This window comes from Balaenoptera ricei, chromosome X, assembly GCF_028023285.1.
Source record: "Balaenoptera ricei isolate mBalRic1 chromosome X, mBalRic1.hap2, whole genome shotgun sequence".
Lineage (NCBI taxonomy): Eukaryota > Metazoa > Chordata > Mammalia > Artiodactyla > Balaenopteridae > Balaenoptera > Balaenoptera ricei.
In genome coordinates this window covers 51,383,154-51,407,522 of record NC_082660.1, presented here as the reverse complement: position 1 = coordinate 51,407,522, position 24,369 = coordinate 51,383,154, and the positions used below count along the sequence as shown (strand labels likewise).

At 38.8% G+C, this 24,369-nt stretch overlaps 1 protein-coding gene across 1 annotated transcript in view; it reads right to left on the bottom strand.

Moving 5' to 3' along the window:
* Positions 1-23,751, bottom strand: part of FAAH2 (fatty acid amide hydrolase 2) — a 76,351-nt gene extending 52,600 nt beyond the window's left edge. The window contains 3 exon segments of the mRNA XM_059910384.1: positions 12,129-12,234; positions 21,664-21,861; positions 23,638-23,751. Of these exon segments, the coding sequence (XP_059766367.1) occupies positions 12,129-12,234; positions 21,664-21,861; positions 23,638-23,751 (418 nt within the window).
* Between the last annotated feature and the right edge of the window lie 618 nt (positions 23,752-24,369).

Genomic DNA, 24,369 nt, shown 5'->3' with positions numbered 1-24,369 from the left:
CTCCAAAATTTACAAGCAGCTCATGCAGCTCAATAAGAAAAAAACAAACAACCCAATCCAAAAATGGGCAGAAAACCTAAATAGACATGTCTGCAAAGAAGATAAACAGATTGCTAACAAACACATTAAAGAATGCTCAATATCATTAATCATTAGAGAAATGCAAATCAACACTACAATGAGATATTATCTCACACCGGTCAGAATGGCCATCGTCAAAAAATCTACAAACAATAAAAGCTGTATTGGGTGTGGAGAAAAGAGAACCCTCTTGCTCTTTTGGTGGGAATGTAAAGTGATACAGCCATTATGGAGAACAGTATGGAGGTTCCTTAAAAAACTAAAAATAGAACTACCATACGACCCAGCCATCCCACTACTGGGCATATACCCTGAGAAAACCATAAGTCAAAAAGAGTCATGTACCAAAATGTTCATTGCAGCTCTATTTGCAATAGCCAGGACATGGAAGCAACCTAAGTGTCCTTCTACAGATGAATGGATAAAGAAGATGTGGCACATATATACAATGGAATATTACTCAGTCATCAAAAGATACGAAATGGAGTTATTTGTAGTGAGGTGGATGGACCTAGATTCTGTCATACAGAGTGAAGTAAGTCAGAAAGAGAAAAACTGAATACTGAATGCTAACACATATATATGGAATCAAAAAACAAAAAAGGTCATGAAGAACCTAGGGGTAAGATGGGAATAAAGACACAGACCTACTAGAGAATGGACTTGAGGATATGGGGAGGCAGAAGGTTAAGCTGTGACAAAGTGAGAGAGTGGCATGGACATATATACACTACCAAACGTAAAATAGATGGCTAGTGGGAAGCAGCCGCATAGCACAGGGAGATCAGCTCGGTGGTTTGTGACCACCTAGAGGGGTAGGATAGGGAGGGTGGGAGGGAGGGAGATGCAAGAGGGAAGAGATATGGGAACATATGTATATTTATAACTGATTCACTTTGTTATAAAGCAGAAACTAACACACCATTGTGAAGCAATTATACTCCAATAAAGATGTTAAAAAAATAGCTAACATTGAGTGATTGATTTAAGGTTGTATGCTAGGTGCTTTATGTATATTTTTTTCATTTTATTTCCAATATTCTTAATTTCAAGGACAATAGAAACATTATAATTAGCAATTTGCGGGTGTTTTAAGAGAGGCAGGACAAAACAATGATGTTACACCTAGCATGAATAAACTTCATAAAATTATTTCTGAACGTCTCTCCTAGAGCCATACTTGTCTTATCTCTCTCCAAATCTTCAATTTTTATAAAATTAATTTTTACTGGAGTATAGTTGCTTTACAATGTTGTGTTAGTTTCTACTGTACAGCAAAATGAATCAGCTATACATATACATATATCCCCTCTTTTTTGGATTTCCTTCTCATTTAGGTCACTACAGTGCATTAAGTAGAGTTCCCTGTGCGATAGAGTATGTTCTCATTTGCTGTCTATTAATATGTAGTATCAATATTGTATATGGGTCAATCCCAATATCCGAATTCCTCCCACACCCCCTTTCCCCCTTGGTATCCATACATTTGTTCTCTGTGTCTGTGTCTCTATTTCTGCTTTCCAGATAGGATCACCTATACCATTTTTCTAGATTCAATATATATGTTAATATACGATGTTTGTTTTTCTCTTTCCGACTTCCTTCACTCTGTATGACACTCTGTAGCTCCATCCATGTCTCTACAAAGGACCCAATTTCATTCCTTTTAATGTCTGAGTAATATTCCATTGTATATATGTACCACATCTTCTTTGTCCATTCATCTTTCTATGGGCATTTAGGTTGCTTCCATTTCCTGGCTATTGTAAATAGTGCTGCAATGAACATTGGGGTGCGTGTGACTATTTCAATTATGGTTTTCTCAGGGTATATGCCCAGTAATGGGATTGCTGGGTCATATGGTAGTTCTATTTTTAGGTTTTTAAGGAACCTCCATACTTTTCTCCATAGTGGCTGTATCAATTTATATTCCCACTAACAGTGTTGGAGGGTTCCCTTTTCTCCACACCCTCTCCAGCATTTATTGTTTGTAGATTTTCTGATGATGGCCAGTCTGACAGCTGTGAGGTGATACCTCATTGTAGTTTTGATTTTCATTTCTCTAATAATTAGTGATATTGAGCATCTTTTCATGTGTTTGTTGTCCATCTGTATATCTTCTTTGGAGAAATGTCTATTTAGGTTTTCTGTCCATTTTTTGATTGGGTTTGTTTCTTTGATATTGTGCTGATTGAGCTGCTTGTATATTTTGGAGATTAATCCTTGGTCTGTTGCTTCTTTTGCAAATATTTTCTCCCATTTTGAGGGTTGTCTTTTTGTCTTGTTTATGGTTCCCTTTGCTGTGCAAAGGCTTTTAAGTTTCATTAGGTCCCATTTGTTTATTTTTGTTTTTATTTTCATTACTCTAAGAGGTGGGTCAAAAAAGATTTTCCTACAATTTATGTCAAAGGGTACTCTGCCTATGTTTTCCACTAAGAGTTTTACAGTGTCTGAGCTTACATTTAGGTCTTTAACCCATTTTGATTTTATTTTTGCGTACAGTGTTAGGGAGTGTTCTAAATTCATTCTTTTACATGTAGCTGTCCAGTTTTCCCAGCACCACTTATTGAAGAGGCTGTCTTTTTTGCACTGTATATTTTAGCCTACTTTGTCATAGATTAGGTGATCATTGGTGGGTGGGTTTATCTCTGGGTTTTCTATCCTGTTCCATTGATGTATATTTCTGTTTTTGTGGCAGTATTATACTGTCTTTATTACTGTAGATTTGTAGTATAGTCTGAAATAGGGAGCTTGATTCCTCAAGTTCCGTTTTTCTTTCTTAAGATTGCTTTGGCATTTCAGGGTCTTTTATGTTTTCATACAAATTGTAAATTCTTTTGTTCTAGATCTGTGAAAAATGCTATTGGTAATTTGATAGGTATTTCACCGAACCTGTAGATTGTTTTCAGTAGTACAGTGATTTTGACAATATTGATTCTTCCAATCCAAGAACATAGCATATCTCTCCATCTGTTTGTGTCGTCTTTGACTTCTTTCATCAGTATCTTCCAGTTTTGTGCTTACAGGTCTTTAGCCTCCGTAGGTAGGTATATTCCTAAGTATTTTCGTTTTTTTTTGTTGCAGTGGTGAATGTGATTTTATCCTTAATTTCTCTTTCTGATATTTCATTGATAGTGTATAGGAATACAAGTGATTTCTGTGCACTAATTTTGTATCCTGAAACTTTCCCAGATTCATTGATGAGCTCTAGTAGCTTTCTGGTGGGCTCTTTAGGATTTTCTCTGTATAGTATCATGTCGTCTTCCAAAAGTGACAGTTTTGCTTCTTCTTTTCCAATTTGTATTCCTTTTATTTCTTTTTCTTCTCTGATTGCTGTGGTTAGGACTTCCAAAACTATGTTGAATAAAAGTGGTGAGAGTGGACACCTTTGTCTTCTTCCTGATCTTAGAGGAAATGCTTTCAGTTTTTCACCACTGAGAATAAATTTTGCTGTTGGTGTGTCATATATGGCCTTTATTATGTTGAGGTAGTTTCCCTCTATGTCCACTTTATGGAGAGTTTTTTTTAAGAAATCATAAATTGGTGTTCAATTTTGTCAAAAGCTTTCTCTGCATCTATTGAGATGATCAAATGGTTTTAATTCCTTAATTGGTTAATATGGTGTATCACATTGATTGGTTTGCATATAGTGAAGAATCCTTGCATTCCTGGGGTAAACCACACTTGATCATGGTGTATGATCCTTTTTATATGCTGTTGGATTCTGTTTGCTAGTATTTTGTTCAGGAGTTTTGCATCTATGTTCATTAGTGATATTGGCCTGTAGTTTTCTTGCTTTGTGACATCTTTGTCTGGTTTTGGTATCAGGGTGATGGTGGCCTCAGAGAATGAATTTGGGAGTGTTCCTCCCTCTGCAATTTTTTGGAAGAGTTTGAGAAGGATAGGTTTAGCTGTTCTCCAAATATTTGAGAGCATTTACCTGTGAAGCCATCTGGTCCCGGACTTCTGTTTGTTGGAAGATTTTTAATCACAGTTTCAATTTCAGTGCTTGTGATTGGTCTGTTCATATTTTCTATTTATTCCTGGTTCAGTCTTGGAAGAAGTAGAAAATAGTTTTCTAATAATTTGTCTATTTCTTCCAGGTTGTCCATTTTATTGGCACATAGTTGCTAGTAGTAGTCTCTTATGATCCTTTTTATTTCTTCGGTGTCTGTTGTAACTTCTCCTTTTTCATTTCTAATTGTATTGCTTTGTGTCCTCTCCCTTTTTTTCTTGATGTGTCTGGCTAAAGTTTTATCAATTTTGTTTATCTTCTCAAAGAACCAGCTTTTTAAAACATCTTTTTTGGAGTATAATTACTTTACAATTGTGTGTTAGTTTCTGCTGTGTAACAAAGTGAATCGGCTATAGATACACATGTATCTCCATATAGTTTTATTGATTTTGCTATTGTTTACTTTGTTTCTATTTTGTTCATTTCTGCTCGATCTTTATGAGTTCTTTCCTTCTACTAAATTTGGGTTTTGTTTGTCTTCTTTCTCTAGTTGCTTTAGGTGTAAGGTGAGGTTGTTGATTTGAGATTTTTCTTGTTTCTTGAGGTAGGATCATATTGCTATAAAGTTCCCTATTAGAACTGCTTTTCCTGCATTCCATAGGTTTTGGGTCATTGTGTTTTCATTGTCATTTGTTTCTAGATATTTTTTTTATTTCCTCTTTTATTTCTTCAGTGATCTCTTGCTTATTTAGCAGCATATTTTTTAAGCTCCATGTGTTTGTACTTTTTACAGTTTTTGTGTTCTGTATTTGATTTCTAACCTCAGAGGGTTATGTTTGGACTTGAGGATATGTGGAGGGGGAAGGGTAAGATGTGACAAAGTGAGAGAGTGGCATGGACATATATACACTACCAAACGTAAAATAGATAGCTAGTTGGAAGCAAACACATAGCACAGGGAGATCAGCTCTGTGCTTTGTGACCACCTAGTCGGGTGGGATAGGGAGGGTGGGAGGGAGGGAGATGCAAGATGGAAGAGATATGGGAACATATGTATATGTATAACTGATTCACTTTGTTATAAAGCAAAAACTAACACACCATTGTAAAGCAATTATACTCTAATAAAGATGTTAATAAAAAAGAAAGAAATGGACATACCCAAAGGATAGAGTGAAATTCTTCAGCAAAAAATAATTGGAGAAAATGACAAAAAAAAAAAGGAAAAGGTGTTTGATTTGATTTCAATTTTCTTAAATTTCCCGAGGTTTGATTTGTGACCCAAGATGTGATCTATCTTGGAAAATATTCCGTGTGCACTTGAGAAGAAAGTGTATTGTCACTTTCTGATGGAATGTCCTATAAATATCAATTAAGGCTCTTTGGTCTATTTTGTCATTTAAAGCTTGTGCTTCCTTATTTATTTTCTGTCTGGATGATCTGTCCATTGGTGTAAGTGGGGTGTTAATGTCCCCCTCATTTATTGTGTTAATGTCTATTTCCCCTTTTATGACCGTTAACATTGTCCTTATGTATTGAGGTGCTTTTATGTTGGGTGCATAAATATTTACAATTGTTATATCTTCTTCTTGGATAATTCCCTTAATCATTATGTAGTGTCCTTCCTTGTCTCTTGTAATAGTCTTTATTTTAAAGTCTATCTTTTCTGATATTAGTATTGATACTCCAGCTTTCTTTTGATCCCCATTTGCATGGAATATCTTTTTCCATCCCCTCAGTTTCAGTCTGTATGTGGCCCTAGGTCTGAAGTGGGTCTCTTGTAGACAGCATATATATGGGTCTCATATTTGCATCCATTCAGCCAGTCTGTGTCTTTTGGTTAGAGCATTTCATCCATTTACTTTTAAGGTAATTATTGATATGTATGTTCCTATCACCACCTTCTTAATTGTTTTAGGTTTATTTATGTAAGTCTTTTTCTTCTCTTGTGTTTCCCACTTAGAGAAATTCCTTTAGCATTTGTTTTAAAGCTGGTTTTGTGGTGATGAATTCTCTTAGTTTTGCTTGTCTGTAAATCTTTTGATTTCTCCATCAAATCTGAATGAGATTCTCGCTGGGTAAAGTAATCTTCATTGTAGCTTTTTCCCTTCTGTCACTTTAAATATATCCTGCCACTCTTTTCTGGCCTGAAGAGCTTCTGGTGAAAAATCAACTGATAACCTTATGGAGATTCCCTTGTATGTTATTATTTGATTTACCCTTGCTGCTTTTAATATTTTTTCTTTGTATTTAATTTTTGATAGTCTGATTAATATATGTCTCAGCATGTATTTTTTGAGTTTATCCTGTGTGAGACTCTCTGTGCTTCCTGTACTTTATTGTCTATTTCCCTTCCCATATTAGGGAAGTTTTCAACTACAATTTCTTCAAATATTTTCTCAGGCCCTACCCCTGTCTCTTCTTCTTCTGGGACCACTATAATTCCAATGTTGGTGTGTTTGATGTTGTCCCAATTGTCTCTGAGACTATCCTTATTCCTTTTCATTGTTTTTTCTTTACTCTGGTCCTTGGCAGTTATTTCCCCCATTCTATCCTCCAGCTCACTTATCCGTTCTTTTGCCTCAGTTATTCTGCTATTGATTCCTTCTAGTGTATTTTTCACTTAGTTATTGTTTTTCATCACTGATTGTTTTTTAGTTCTTCTAGGTCCTTGTTAAATATTTCTTGTATCTTCTCGATACGTGCCTCCATTCTATTTGAAAGATCTTGGATCATCTTTACTATCATTACTCTGAATTCTTTATCAGGTAGATTGCCTATTTCCTCTTCATTTATTTGATCTTTTTGGATTTTACGATGCTCTTTTGTCTGCAACATATTTCTCTGTCATTTCATTTTGTCTAACCTACTGTGTGTATTGTCTCCTTTCTACAGGCTGCAAGGTCGTAGTTCCTCTTGCTTCTGTTGTCTGCCCCCTAGTGAGTTAGGTTGGTCCTAGGGCTTGTGTATGCTACCTCGTGGGAAGGACTGGTGCCTGCGACCTGGTGGGTAGAACTGAGTCTTTTTCCTCTGAAGGGCAAGGCTGCATCATGTGTTCCGTTTTGGGGTGTGTTTGAGCTTAGTACGACTTTAGGCAGCCTGTCTGCTGATGAGTGGGGCTGTGTTCCTGTCTTGCTGGTTGTTTGGCATGAGGTTTCCAGCACTGGAGCCTACAGGCAGCTTTGTGGGGCTGGGTCTTTGTGTTGATATAGATACCTCCAAGAGCATGCACACATACCAGTTAGTATTCCCTAGGCCCAGAAATTCTCTGGCAGTCCATCATCCTGGACTCAGTGCTCCCACCCCAGAGGCCCAGGCCTGACTCCTAACCAGGGAACCAAGAGCCCACAAGCTGCACAATTCAGCCAGAGAAAAAAGAAAGGAAAGAAAAGAAAACAAACAAAACCCAAGGCAAATAGCAAAAACAACAGCAAACAAACAGCAGCAACAACAACACAACACACACACACATAGAAAAAAGAAAAAAAGAGAAAACAAGACAAAACAAAACAAGAGAACAAACAAACAAAATAATTCAAAAATGAGAACAGCCAATAGGGACTAAACTAACAAAAACAAAAATGAAAAATAAAACAAAAACAGAAAACAAACAAACAACAGAAAGTGAACAAAGCATAAAATATGCACATAAAAACAATCAAAAAAGAAAAATAAATAAATAAAATAAACAAGAACAAAAAACAAGAAAAAAAACACAAAACAACAAAAAATAAAGTAAAAATAAAAAAAAATATATATATATAAAGGAAAAGTAAATGAGAAAAAGTAATAAAAGCAACAACATCAACAACTGAACAAAATGAAACAAACCAAAAAAGAATAATAGTAATAAATATTTTTCTGGGGCCTCCTCTGTCAGTGTCCTTGCCCACACAGTGAGCCAGAGTCAATCCGCCCCTCCCCAGGAGGCCTTCCAATACCTCTAGGTAAGTCTCTGGACCTGCTGCAGGCACTGTAAGACCAGCTCAGGCACTGACCTGGCCCAACTCCCACATGTACTTACACCCAAAGTCCACTGCTGCAAAGGCTAGACTGCTCTCAATTGTGGGAACACTCATTGTCTATTCAGGTATTCCAGAGATGCAGGATTTACCAAGCAAATCTCAGGGATTTTATCCATGGCTTGGGCAGCTGCATGGAAAGATTTCCATTCCTCTTCCTTAGTCGCACCACCTGTGGTGCTCAGCTTTGGTTTTGACCCCACCACTGTGTGTGCACCACCCCCTCAGGCTTCTGTTCCTTGTCTAGGTGAGAGTGAGGGAAAGCAGCAACTGCATGGGGCATGCTTACTCACTCAAGCTAGGAGAAGTACGGTGGCCACAATTGGGGTGTGTGTAAGTTGCCTGTGGTGGTGGAACCAGCAGGCACTTGTAACAGACTGTGGTGCACTTGCTTTGGTGGGAATGCCTCCCAGTGCCTGTGGAGGCAGGAGCTGTCATGGGGGGTCAGGTGGCAGCCCTGCCTCCACCATGTACCTCTCAACAATGGGGCCTCATTTCTAGGCAGACCACACTTCCTCTAGGAATATTCCTTGCTGGACATGCCCTCACTCCCTTCCCCTCTGCTGTATCCGTGCAGTCAACAGCACTCCTCTCCCCAGATACATTCTCCCAACCCCATGCTTTAGCACTCAGCCCCTGCCACCATCAGTGGACTCTCGTCGCAGGTAGGGGTGCCCAGTGCTGATACCCAAGGAGGCTTTGGGATGAGTGGCACACAGGACCCCGGAACCCATGGAAAGAGGAGACCCCCGCCTGAGGGGTGGGCAGGCCTGCTCAAATGAGAGCCCCTCCCAGTGCCCACAGAGGTCCAAGAAGGCAGTGGGCAGGGAAAGGGGCTGTAATGGCAGCTCCACCTTTTGTGCACCACTCAACAATGACACCTTGCTTCTATGGTGTCCCGAGCTTTCTCTGCAGACTTTCCTGGTTGTGGAGCTCCTTATTCCTTTCCCTTCAGGCTGTCTTTTCACAGCCAACAGCTGTCCCCTCCATAGGTCCATGCTCTAAGCCCCACTTTCCAGCACCCAGTCCCTTCCACGACAGTAGACTCACGACTCAGGATGGAATGCACAGAGCTGTGGTGTAGAGCATGTGTGCAGTCCTGCCTTCCACAGACCATCTGCTGAATTCTCCTTAGATCCCTGAAAGGTCCTTTGCTGTCCCAGCTGATTTCCCCACCATGAGAGAGTTTTTCAGAGTGTGGGGACCTCCCCTCACCTTCAGCTTCCCGCCAGGGTTGCTGGTCCCTTTTTTGATTCCTCTTTTCTTTTTCTCTCCTTTCTTTCATCCTACCCAGTTGTGTGGGGATTTTTCTTGTCCTTTTAGGTGTCTGAAGTCTTCCACTAATGTTCAGCAGGTGTTCTATGAGAATTGTTCCATTTGTAGATGTATTCTTGATGTACTTTTTAAGAGTGATGAATTCCACCTCCTCCTCCTATTTTGCCATCTTCCTTTGCCCCCCAAATCTTCAATTTCTGATGGCCCAATCCCTCCTATCTACCCACCAGCAACCTCTCCACTCTATTTGTAAGTCCAAACCATCATTTTCAACAAAGGACAATAATTTAATTCTGTCAAAACTTTATTAATATCCTCACACACATAAACAAGCCCTGCAACAAAACACCTCCCTCCTTATGACTCATACTACTTAAATGGTAATAGAGAAATAAAAATAATGGAATTTCCCTCTATTTCTCAAATGTTTAAAGACATATTCTGTCAACAACTTAACCCTAAACTACAGTTCAAATAAAAAACCCAGTGCAAAATCTGGGGAAATATCTCTGGTATGAGGAGCTGCTGAAAGTGTTGGAAGATGGGACCAGTGGAATGCTGGTCCATAGAAAAAGGAAAGGGACAAGGGAGAATTCCTGGAACATAAGGACTTTATGTACTTCGGTTTTGGGCATTGGATGTCTGTATATTTGGATCATGGCTCTGTCACATACCAGCTGTGTGACTGGAGGAAAATAATTTAATTTCTCTGGGTCACACTATTCACATCTATAACACTGGAATCATTAATTTTTGTAAAAGCAGTTGAAATGATTAAATAAGAAAACATGTATAAAATAACTAGTAGGATAAAAATTCATTTGATGTGCCGCTTGCATTTCATAAATGTGTTTTAAATGTTTATAATTTCACAATACTGGCTATTTTTCATTTTATTTATATATATAAATTAATAAACAGAAACATCAATCAAATAGAGTAGGAAGACTACAATGGGGAGCTGTCATGCCCTGCAACTATAGCAGAGCCCATCAGGGAGAAGAAAGACTCCTCTTCTTCCTGGTAAAGACTCAGCCAAAGAAAAGCCATGAACTCTTTGTTCACTATAGCCTTCCCAAATTCCTTTTCCTCTCTTTAAAAGCCTTGTCCTGTGAGGGGCTTGCACTTGGCTCACCATGGTTGCAGACCTTGAATTACAAATCTCTCCTGGTCCCAAATAAATCCATCTTTGCTGGAGAAATATCTGGCTGTCTGGTTTTATTTTAGGTCAATATAGAGCAACCATGTATGTCAAGTGATTACAGTTTTCAATTTTTTGTAGCAATATAAATTTTCATTCAAAAATGATTAAGTTAATACAAGTGATTCAATTGTATTAAGTATGTTATTCAACAACAACAGAGTTCCTGTGCAAACAAAACAAAAATCCTAAAGATGGTATATGAATGACTGAGACCCAGAAAACGCCACACTATGTCATGATATGATAGGAACTGTTCTAGTCACTGTGTAGGATGTCATAGAAAATAAATCCACGTTTTGTGCCTTTAATACCTCATAGCTCTCAAAAAGGGTTGACTTGGCAACTAAGATGTAAAAGTCACATATATAATACCTTTTCAAAATACCATCTACTATACTAAATACACATTGGAAAGTGTAGGGTGAAGGGAGGGTTCTCTTATTAGATTCACTATCAAAGACTCATTAATTCAGTAAGCTATCAATGATGAAGGCTTTTTCTGGATGTTAGATATGTAAAATCCAATGAAATTTATTCTTTGCCATCAAACATGTTACAGTCAATAGGAGACTGGAGGAAGCAGACATATAAATAGAAAAGCTCAACAAAGGGTAGGAAGTGCTGAATCATCTCACACTGGTCAGAATGGCCATCGTCAAAAAATCTACAAACAATAAATGCTGCAGAGGATGTGGAGAAAAGGGAACACTCTTGCACTGTTGGTGGGAATGTAAATTGATACAGCCACTATGGAGAACAGTATGGAGGATCCTTAAAAAACTAAAAATAGAACTACCATATGACCCAGCAATCCCACTACTGGGAATATACACTGAGAAAACCATAATTCAAAAAGAGTCATGTACCAAAATGTTCATTGCCGCTCTATTTACAATAGCCAGGACATGGAAGCAACCTAAGTGTCCATCATCAGATGAATGCATAAAGAAGATGTGGCACATATATACAATGGAATATTACTCAGCCATAAAAAGAAACGAAATTGAGTTATTTGTAGTGAGGTGGATGGAGTTAGAGTCTGTCATACAGAGTGAAGTAAGTCAGAAAGAGAAAAACAAATAGAGTATGCTAACACCTATATATGGAATCTAAGGGGGAAAAAAAAGGTCATGAAGAACCTAGTGGTAAGACGGGAATAAAGACACAGACCTACTAGAGAATGGACTTGAAGATATGGGGAGGAGGAAGGGTAAGCTGTGACAAAGTGAGAGAGTGGCATGGACATATATACACTACCAAATGTAAAATAAATAGCTAGTGGGAAGCAGCTGCATAGCACAGGGAGATCAGCTCGGTGCTTTGTGACCACCTAGAGGGGTGGGATAGGGAGGGTGTGAGGGAGGGAGATGCAAGAGGGAAGAGATATGGGTACATATGTATATGTATAACTGATTCACTTTGTTATAAAGCAGAAACTAACACACCATTGTAAAGCAATTATACTCCAATAAAGATGTTAAAAAAAAAAGAAGTCAGGGCAGGTCCCAGTGGGAAATCAAAGGAAGGAATCGGAAGAAAATGAGTCCCGGAAATACACCAAGATGGCATGGCAGTAGCAATAAATGAAAACCATGAGAGAGTAAAAATGTTCACCTGTACTTGATAATTCCATTGATCATTGGGTTCACATCCTTGATTCTGTTGATAAAAATCTGAACAACATCTATGCATTTCACCTGAAAAATACAATAATTTAGTTAGTGGGCGTTTATTTACTGAACAATTCATCCATTCAACAAGTATTTAATGAAAGTCTGGTATGTGCATCAATCACTTTGCATTTGGGACATCTTCAGTGAATTAGCCAGTGCAGTCCACTGTGAGGGGGTAAAAGATGTCTACTTTGAAGCTAAGAAATCAGAAGTACACCAGTACTAGAAGGCTCTGAACAATGAGTAGAGATAAAAAGCATAAACTCCCCTCTATGTTGATGACATATTTAAGATCATTTAAAAATCAAAACGGAGTAACTATGTTTCCAGCAGCCAAAATGGAGCAAGATAGGCATTGTAGATGTCATTTCAGACATTCCTGCATAACTGAGAACTTGAGCTTTCTGAACTGTATCAAACTCAAGGACACCACCAGCCACCAGCCATTTTCAAAACAGCATCAGCTAGCAGCTGCTAGCTGCAATCATGTAGTTTCAAAATTCCCACCCCCGTTTCACAACTATGTAATCATTATTGTTTCAAAAGCTCAACCAACACTTGCTTAACAAGCACCCTTACTTCTTGTGAGTTCCAACTGTCGTTCTTGACAAACAATTTATGTAATTAAATGTGACCTTGCAGTTTTTGACTTTATAAGCTTCCTTCATTTTGTAGTATGGCAGAACACTATTCAAGTGCTTTCTTGGATTTGTGCTTCCCCAGCTGCAGTCTTAACAAAGCCCAAATAAAAGCGCTTTGTTTTTGCTTCAGCCAGGTCTCCAGTCTAGGAATTCTTGGTTAACAAAGTAAATAGAAATTGGAGTTCATAGATATTATATATATATATATATATATATATATATATATATAATATATATATATACACTCAACTAGTGAGTATTTTTTCTATTAAATAAACAGTAATAGACATCATGCTATAGTAATACCCTGAACCTCAACATTATATATCACCCTTGCAAACCCAGGAGTTGAGTAGCAGAAACATAAAAGCACATTAAAACACAATTTCTAGATGAAATAAAGGATGCTAAGTTAAATTTGAATTTCAGATAACTAGTGAATAATTTTTAGTATAAGTATGCCCTAAATATGGCATGGGGATAATTATACTAAAAATCATGTGTTGCTTTCCTGAAACTGAAAGTTAACTGTGTGTCCTATATTTTTAATTGCTAAATCTGACAAACCTAGGCCAAGGGTTAAGAATGTGAGTAGGGGAGAGATTGGTTCAAGATGGTGGAGTAGAAGGATGTGCACTCACTCCCTCTTGTGAGAGCACCAGAATCACAACTAACTGCTGAACAATTATCGACAGGAAGACACTGGAAATCAACCAAAAAGATACCCCACATCCAAAGACAAAGGAGAAGCCAAAATGAGATGGTAGGAGGGGCGCAATCACAATAACATCAATTCCCATAACTGCGGGGTGGGTGACTCACAAACTGGAGAACACTTATACCACAGAAGTCCACCCACAGGAGTGAAGGTTCTGAGCCCCACATCAGGCTTCCCAACCTGGGGGTCCGGAAATGGGAGGAGGAATTCCTAGAGAATCAGACTTTGAAACCTAGTGGGATTTTATTGCAGACTTCAACAGGACAGGGGGAAAGAGAGACTCCACTCTTGGAGGGCACACACAAAGTAATGTGCACATCAGGACCCAGGGAAAGGGGCAGTGACCCCATAGGAGACTGAACCAGACCTACCTGTTAGTGTTGGAGGGTCTCCTGCAGAGGCGAGGGGTGGCTGTGGCTCACCGTGAGTACAAGAACACTGGCAGCAGAAGTTCTGGGAAGTACTCCTTGGCGTGAGGCCTCCCAGAGTCCACCATTAGCCCCACCAAAGAGCCAAGTAAGCTGCAGTGTTGGGTCACCTCAGGCCAAACAATCAACAGTGAGGGAATCCAGCACCACCCATCAGCAGACAAGTGGATTAAAGTTTTACTGAGCTCTGCCCACCACAGAAAACCCCAGCTCTACCCACCACCACTCCCTCCAATCAGGAAACTTGCAGAAGCCTCTCAGATAGCCTCATCCACCAGAGGGCAGACAGCAAAAGCAAGGAGAACTACAATCCTGCAGCCTGTAGAACAAAAACCACATTCACAGAAAGATAGAGAAGATGAAAAGGCACATGGCTATGTACCAGATGATGGAAGAAGATAAAACCCCAGAAAAACAACTAAATGAAGTGGAGATAGGGAACTGTCTGGAAAAAAAAATTCAGAATAATGATAGTGAAGATGATCTAGGACCTCGGAAAAAGAATGGAGGCAAAGATCAAGAAGATGCAAGAGGGGCTTCCCTGGTGGTGCAGTGGTTGAGAATCTGCCTGCTAATGCAGGGGACGCGGGTTTGAGCCCTGGTCTGGGAAGATCCCACATGCCGCGGAGCAACTAGGCCCGTGAGCCACAATTACTGAGCCTGCGTGTCTGGAGCCTGTGCTCTGCAACAAGAGAGGCCACGACGGTGAGAGGCCCGCGCACCGCGATGAAGAGTGGCCCCCGCTTGCCACAACTAGAGAAAGCCCTTGCACAGAGACGAAGACCCAACACAGCCAAAAATAAATAAATAAATAAAAGATTATTTAAAAACAAAAAAAAAAGAAGATGCAAGAAATGTTTAACAAAGACCTAGAAGAATTAAAGAACAAACACCTAGAAGAATTAAAGAACAAACAGGGATGAACATTACAATAACTGAAATAAAAAATACACTAGAAGGGGGACTTCCCTGGTGGCACAGTGGTTAAGAATCCATCGGGCAATGCAGGGAACATGGGTTCGAGCCCTGGTCCGGGAAGATCCCACATGCTGTGGAGCAACTAAGCCCGTGACCCACAACTACTGAGCCTGCGCTCTAGAGCACGTGAGCCACAACTACTTAGCCTGAGTGCCACAACTACTGAAGCACATGTGCTTAGAGCCCATGCTCTGCAACAAGAGAAGCGAACAGAGTGAGAAGACATGCACCACAACAAAGAGTAGCCCACACTCGATGCAACCAGAGAAAACCCACAAGCAGCAACGAAGACACAACACAGCCAAAAATTTAAAAAGTAATTAATTAATTTTAAAAAATACACTAGAAGGAATCCATAGCAGAAAACCTGAGGCAGAAGAACGGATAAGTGACCTGGAAGACAGAATGGTGGAATTCACTGTTGCAGAAAAGAATAAAGAAAAAAGAATGAAAAGAAGTGAAGACTGCTTAAGGAACTTCTGGGACAACATTAAAGGCAACAACATTTGCATTATAGCGGTCCCAGAAGGAGAAGAGAAAGAGAAAGGACCCGAGAAAATATTTGAAGAGATTATAGTCGAAAACTTCCCTAACATGGGAAAGGAAATAGCCACCCAAGTCCAGCAGGTGCAGAGAGTCCCAGGCAAGATAAACCCAAGGAGAAACACGCTGAGACACATAGTAATCAAATTGAAAAAAATTAAAGACAAAGAAAAATTATTGAAAGCAACAAGAGAAAAATGACAAATAACATACAAGAGAACTCCCATAAGGTTAACAGCTGATTTCTCAGCAGAAACTCTGCAAGCCAGAAGGGAATGACATGATATACTTAAAGTGATGAAAGGGAAGAACCTACAACCAAGATTACTCTACCAACAAGGATCTCATTCAAATTCGACAGAGAAATCAAAAGCTTTACAGACAAGCAAAAGCTAAGAGAATTCAGCACCACCAAACCAGCTCTACAAAACAAATGCTAAAGGAATATCTCTAAGTGGGAAACACAAGAGAAGAAAAGAACCTACAAAAACAAACCTATAACAATTCAGAAAATGGTAATAGGAACATAGAAATTGCTAATTACCTTAAACGTGCATGGATTAAATGCTCCAACCAAAAGACACAGGCTCACTGAATGGAAACAAAAAACAGACCCATATATATGCTGTCTACAAGAGACCCACTTCAGACCTAGTGACACATACAGACTGAAAGTAAGGACATGGAAAAAGATATTACATGCAAATGGAAATCAAAAGAGGGCTGGAGTAGCAATACTCATATCAGATAAAATAGAATTTAAAATAAAGAATATTACAAGAGACAAGGAAGGACACTACATAATGATCAAGGGATCAATCCAAGAAGAAGGTATAACAATTATAAATATATATGCACCCAACACAGGGGCACCTCAAAACATAAGGCAACGTCTAACACTTAAAAAACAGGAAATCGACAGTAACACAATAATAGTGGTGGACTTTAACACCTCACTTACACCAAAGGACAGATCATCCAAAAAGAAAATAAATAAGGAAACACAAGCTTTAAATGACACAATAGACCACATAGATTTAATTGATATTTAGAGGACATTCCATCCAAAAACAGCAGATTACACTTTCTTCTCAAGTGCATATGGAATATTCTCCAGGATAGATCCCATCTTGGGTCACAAATCAAGCCTCAGTAAATTTAACAAAACTGAAATCATATCAAGCAACTTTTCTGACCACAACACTATGAGATTAGAAATCAATTACAGGGGGAAAAACGTAAAAAACACAAACACATGGAAGCTAAACAATAGGTTAGTAAATAACCAAGAGATCGTTGAAGAAATCAAAGAGGAAATCAAAAAATACCCAGAGACAAATTACAACAAAAACACGACGATCGAAAACTTATGGAATACAGCAAAAGCAGTTCTAAGAGGGAAGTTTATAGCAATACAAGCCCAACTCAAGTAACAAGAAAAATCTCAATTAATCAATCTAACCTTACACCTATAGGAACTAGAGAAAGAAGAACAAAAACCCCCAAAATTTGTAGAAGGAAAAAAAAATCGTAAAGATCAGAGCAGCAGTAAATGAAATAGAAACAAAATAATAGCAAAGATCAATAAAATTAAAAGCTGGTTCTTTGAGAAGATAAACTAACTTGTTAATCCATTAGCCAGACTCATCAAGAAAAAGACAGAGAGGATTCAAATCAGTAAAATTAGAAATAAAAAAGTAGAAGTTAAAACAGACACACAGAAATACAAAGGATTCTAAGAGACTTCTACAAGCAACTCATGCCAATAAAATGGACAAATTCTTCGAAAAGCAAAACCTTCTGAAACTGAACCAGGAAGAAATACAAAATATAAACAGACAAACAACAAGCACTGAAATTGAGACTGTGATTAAAAATCTTCCAACAAACAGAAGTCCAGAAACAGATGACTCCACAAGTGAATTCTATCAAACATTTGGAGAAGAGCTAACACCTATCCTCATCAAACTCTCCAAAATATAGAAGAGAGAGGAACACTCCCAAACGCATTCTATGAGGCCACAATCACCCTGACACCAAAACCAGAAAAAGATGTCACAAAGAAAGAAAACTATAGGCCAATATCACTGATGAACATCGATGCAAAAATCCTCAACAAAATACTAGCAAACAGAATCCAACAGCACATTAAAAGGATCATACACCATGACCAAGTGGGGTTTATCCCAGGAATGCAAGGATTCTTCAATATATGAAAATCAATCAATGTGATACACCATATTAACAAACTGAAGGAGAAAAACCATACTATCATCTCAATAGATGCAGAAAAAGCTTTCAACCAAATTCAACACCCATTTATGATAAAAACCCTGCAGAAAGTAGGCATAGAGGGAACTTACCTCAACATAATACAGGCCATATATGACAAACCCAGAGACAACATCGTTCTCAATGGTGAAAAACTGAAACCATTTCCTCTATGATCAGGAACAGGACAAGTTTGTCCACTCTCACCACTATTATTCAACATAGTTTTGGAAGATTTAGCCACAGCACTCAGAGAAGAAAAAGAAATCCAAATCGGAAAAGAAGTAGTAAAAGTGTCACTCTTTGCAGATGACATGATACTATACATAGAGAATCCTAAAGATGCTACCAGAAAACTACTAGAGATAATCAATGAATTTGGCAAAGTAGCAGGATTCAAAATTAATGCACAGAAATCTCTTGCATTCCTATACATTAATGATGAAAAATCGGAAAGAGAAATTGAGGAAACACTCCCATTTACCACTGCAACAAGAAGAATAAAATACCTAGGAATAAACCTACCTAAAGAGACAAAAGAACCGTATGTAGAAAACTATAGGATGCTAATGAAAGAAACTAAAGATGATACAAACAGATGGAGAGATGTACCATGTTCTTGGATTGGAAAAATCAACATTGGGAAAATGGCTATACTACCCAAAGCAATCTACAGATTCAATGCAATCCCTATCAAACTACCAATGGCATTTTTCACAGAACTAGAACAAAAAATTGCACAATTTGTATGGAAACACAAAAGACCCCGAAGAGCCAAAGCAATCTTGAGAAAAATAACGGAGCTGGAGTAATCAGGCTCCCTGACCTCAGACGATACTACAAAGCTACAGTAATCAAGACAGTATGGTACTGGCACTGAAACAGAAATATAGATCAATGGAACAGGATAGAAAGCCCAGAGATAAACCCACGAACATATAGTCACCTTATCTTTGATAAAGGAGGCAACAATATACAATGGAGAAAAGACAGCCTCTCCAGTTAGTGGTGCTGGGAAAACTGGACAGGTACATGTGAAAGAATGAAATTAGGTCACTCCCTAACTACATACACCAAAATAAACTAAAAATGGATTAAAGACCTAAATGTAAAGCCAGAGAGTATAAAACTCTTAGAGGAAAACATAGGCAGAATAGTGCATGACATTAATCACATTAAGATCCTTTTTGACCCACCTCCCAGAGAAATGGAAATAAAAACAAAAATAAACAAATGGGACCTAATGAGACAAAAGCTTTTGCACAGCAAAGGAAACAATAAACAAGATGAAAAGACAACCCTCAGAATGGGAGAAAATATTTGCAAACAAAGCAACTAACAAAGGATTTATCTCCAAATATACAAGCAGCTCATGGAGCTCAATATCAAAAAAACAAATAACCCAAACCAAAAATGGGTAGAAGACCTAAATAGCCATTTCTCCAAAGAAGATATACAGATTGCCAACAAACACATGAAAGGATGCTCAACGTCGCTAATTATTAGAGAAATGAAAATGAAAACTACAATGAGGTATCAGCTCACACCAGTCAGAATGGCCATCATCAAAAAATCTACAAACACTAAATGCTGGAGAGAGTGTGGATGAAAGGGAATCCTCTTGCACTGCTGGTGGGAATGTAAATTGATACAGCCACTATGGAGAACAGTATGGAAGTTCCTCAGAAAACTAAAACTAAAACAACCATATGACCCAGCAATCCCACAACTGGGCATATACCCTGAGAAAACCATAATTCAAAAAGAGTCATGTACCAAAATGTTCATTGCAGCTCTATTTACAATAGCCAGGATATGGAAGCAACCTAAATGTCCATTGACAGATGAATGGATAAAGAAGATGTGGCACATATATACAATGGAATATTACTCAGCCATAAAAAGAAATGAAATTGAGTTATTTTTGGTGAGTTGGATGGACCTAGTGTCTATCATACAGAGTGAAGTAATTCAGAAAGAGACAAACAAATACCATATGCTAATACTTATATATGGAATCTAAAATAAAAATGGTTCTGAAGAACCTAGGGGCAGGACAGGAATAAAGTTTCAGACGTAGATAATGGGATTGAGAATATGCGGAGGGGGAAGTGTAAGCTGGGACGAAGTGAGTGAGTGGCATGGACATATATGCACTACCAAATGTAAAATAGCTAGTGAGAAGCAGTTAGATAGCACAGGGAGATCAGCTCTGTGCTTTGTGTCCACCCAGAGGGGTGGGTAGGGAGTGTGGGAGGGAGATGCAAGAGGGAGGAAATATGGGAATATATGTATATCATATATACATATCTGCTGTTATGCAGCAGAAGCTAACACAACATTGTAAAGCAATTATACTCCAACAAAGATGTTTAAAAAAATACATTAAAAAATGTTATGGGGCTTCCCTGGTGGTGCAGTGGTTGAGAATCTGCCTGCGAATGCAGGGGACACGGTTTCAAGCCCTGGTCTGGGAAGATCCCACATGCTGCGGAGCAACTAGGCCCCTGAGCCACAACTACTGAGCCTGCGCGTCTGGAACCTGTGCTCTGCAACAAGGGAGGCCACGATAGTGAGAGGCCCACGCACCGCGAGGAAGAGTGGCCTCCGCTTGCTGCAACTAGAGAAAGCCCTTGCACAGAAACGAAGACCCAACACAGCCAAATATAAATAAATAAATAAATAAAAATAAAGGAATTCCTTTAAAAAAATGTTATGGAATGTTTCCGAGATTGCATAGCTACATAGCAGGAGAGCCAGAATTTCCAAACTCACGCAGTATGGTTCTGGACTCCATCCTAGTCACTATGCTACACAGTCTACTCTGTGCCAGGTGCTTGATACGGCATAATCTGTAATTTTCATGGCAACCCTTTTCCATGTTCACATAGCTATAGAGAGGTAGACCAAAATTTGAAGCCTACTGTCTTCTACTATATCTCACTGTCTCACCAACTGTTAGCAAAAGCAGGCATGGGGGATAGAGGGTTGGAATGGGATATAGGAACACACCACGACACGTCACTGAAAGTTTACCAGGGGTGTGAATAAACATTCTAGATTTTCGTAATAAAGCAATGAGTTAAAGCAATTGAGAGAACCAAGGGATAAGACAAGAGGGTAATCAAGAAAGAATACTAGACTATAGTCCAGTACCTCTAGGGAACTAGCTATTCATATGATACAGAAATGGATACTCCTGCCTAAACAAGTGTAGAGAAAACAACTGTTTGAGATGCTTAAATCTTTGGATTAAGAATTTCCACCTGTTTCTGTGTATGTGTGCAAATCCTTTTACCTGTTTCCTCATGTGTAAAATGAGGATATTACCTAGATAACTGCATCAGTGAGACAGAATATGTTTAAGTACCCAACACCATATTTGACATGTACTATGATCTGCCATGCTATTATTATCCTAATGCAGGTAGTACATTTTTTTAATTAAAAAGTTCCTTAGAAAAGAAGCATCAGGTAGACCTAGGACTGAAAGAAATTGATAAAGAGAGAGAGGGTGAGAGGGAGATTCCATGACTAAAAATCAGTTTGTAAACCGCACCTGATTTAGTCCCACACAATCATTACTCACAGACAGGACAAATGGACAGGAAGGACTACGAAGGGTGCCAAAATAGTCCAACTGATGCCCACAGCAAATGCTCTGGGTAAACGCATACTACAACTCCCAGAAGTCTCTTTTTTCCTCAGTGAATGCCTTTCCTAGGTCTCCCTAGTAGAGGGTAGAAAGGAAATTGATTTCCACCAAGCCCAAACTCATTACCACAACAACAACCACCACTAAACTTCCTGGAGTTGTCCATTAAAAGACTTGTCCCTCCACCTTCTTTTGAATCAGCCAGCGTTGCACTCTCACCTTCCTTTGTTGGATCAGCTTGGCCATCTGCATCCCCAAAAGCAGGAGTAATGGATCAGTCACAGGCCTTGGGGTGCTTGAGTGAAACCTGGGGCTGCCAAAGGCTCGAGCTTCTTGGCCTACAAGGCCAAGAAGAAAGCCGACCACCTGCAGGAGCAGCAACTGGATTCTGACTGTGAACAGTGGTGCTATAGCAGCCTAGATTTCACAAGGTCCTAGTGCTTGAGGGATGCATGCACCCCAGGCAAAAGGCGAAGAAAATACTAAGCAAGGAAGTGTTTAGAAACCGTTTCATTTACAAGTTCAGTATCTACCCACGATTCCACAGGATCATGTATGTCATCACCAGCTGGTCTCTGGGCCAGAGATGGAGGCAGAGTTGTCTTCCCAGCAACTGCTTATGTGCAATGCAATCCTTTGTTAGTGCTGGTGTAACCTAATGTAGAAAATGAGATATAACACTGACTTTGAAGTTCCCAACCCTGCCACTAGATGGCCGTGGCCAGTTTACACTTTTTCCCGTACTCAGCTTGCTCATATGAAAAATTGGAGTAACTACTCCTACAAGAGATTTGGGTTTTCTTTATTCTTCTTTCTCCAGTTGTTTTAAGTGTAGGGTTAGATTGTTTATTTGAGATTTTTCTTGTTTCTTGAGGTGAGATTGAATTGCTATAAACTTTCCTCTTAGAACTGCTTTTGCTGTGTCCCATAGGTTTTGGGTCATCATGTTTTCATTGTCATGTGTTTCTATTTTTTTTTTATTTCTTCCTTGATTTCTTCAGTGATGTCTTGGTTACTTAGTAGCACACTGTTTAGCCTCCATGTATTTGTGCTTTTTATAGTTTTTTTTTCCTCTAATTGATTTCCAATCTCATAACGTTGTGGTCAGAAAAGATGCTAGATATGATTTCAATTTTCTTACATTTTCCTAGGCTTGATTTCTGACCCAAGATGTGATCTATCCTGGAGAATGTTCCATGTGCACTTGAGAAGAAAGTGTATTCTTCCACTTTCAGGTGGAATGTTCTATAAATATCAATTAAATCTATCTGGTCTATAGTGTCATTTAAAGCTTATGTTTCCTTATTTATTTTCTGTTTGGATGATCTGACCATTGGTGTAAGTGGGGTGTTAAAGTCCCCTACTATTACTATGTTACTGTCAATTTATCCTTTCATGGTTGTTAGCATTTGCCTTATGTATTTAGGTGCTCCTCTGTTGGGTGCATAAACATTTATAATTGTTGTATCTTCTTCTTGGATTGATCCCTTGATCATTATGTAGTGTCCCTCCTTATCTCTTGTAAAAAACAAAAAAGAAAAAAGAAAGAAACATTGGAGTAACTACTCCTACATCAAAAAGTTACGGTAAACACTAGATAATCACACACTTAGCACAATTCATGGCAAATAGTGTATTATAAGTGATAGTTGTTATAATTTATTTCAATGGTACCTGTGAAAATAGTGTTGTAAATATACCTTTGTGTGTACTCAGTATGTTCAACAAACAACTAAATAACAAGCATATATCAATACATATTATCTATATCCATATGATTTAATCCTTATAAGATCACAAACAGATAGTATTGATGAATGTCAAATCTTTAGCCCAGATCTCTCTCCTAAACTCCAAATACTTGAATCCATTGCCTATTTGACATCTCTATGTGAATGTTTCAGTTTCCTTCAAAGTCCAAAACTCATCTTCCCAAACCTGCTGCTCCTCCAGGTTCATGAATGACATTTTCATCCACCCAGTCAGTCATGCCAAAAATATGGAGATCATCCCAGATTCTTCCTTCTCTGTCATCCTCATGAATAGTCACCAAATCCAGTAAATACCTTTCCCTTCAGACACATCCTTAGCTCAGGTCTCACTGACATTTTCATGAACTCCTACAAATAACTAACTGATCACCCTGCCTTCCTTTAGAGTTTTCTTTCTAATATACAAATCTGACCATATTACTTCCCTGCCAGTGACTCTGCTGCGAATTCTCATTTTCTTCAGGTTCAAGCCCCATCTACTTTGTCTGGTATTCAACGATCTAATAATGGGGATCTGAAAATCTCTGTACGTCATCCCTAGCCCACTGCATCACTTACATGTTATACTCCTACCAAACTCAACTATTGGAAGAGTCTCTCTCCCCTCCATACCTTTGCATATGTTTTCACAACTCCCTTTCCATCTGGCTCAGGACAAGTACCACCTCCTTCAGGAAGTCTTCCCTGAACTCCCAAATATGTTTGGTGCTGCTCTTTTGTAATCCCACACTCCACAGATTAACAATATCAGAGCATTTATATCACTCTCTTTACATGTTAGGTTTTTATGTCTCTTCCCTATCTAGATGTGAACTCCGTGAAGAACAGGGTCATTCTAATTCATCTTTGTATTGTCAGAGCCCAACACAGGGCTTGGCATGCAGTCAGTACCATTTTGTAGGCTGAAGGTGTGAGTTTGTGAAGAATGATTGCTGAAGATAGAATTTTAGCTTGGCATTTAAGACTTGAGGTAGGTGAAATGTAAAAGTCATTCCAGGCACTTTTTCACCTACATAACTCAGGTGGATTCTGAAGGTGTCATCATAGCACTTCTAGCCTAGTTGAAAGTACCCAGTGGAATGCAGGTTAATCATGATAGGCATATCTTATGGGTCCAGTGAACTCAGCTAATAGAGTAGATCATCATAATCTA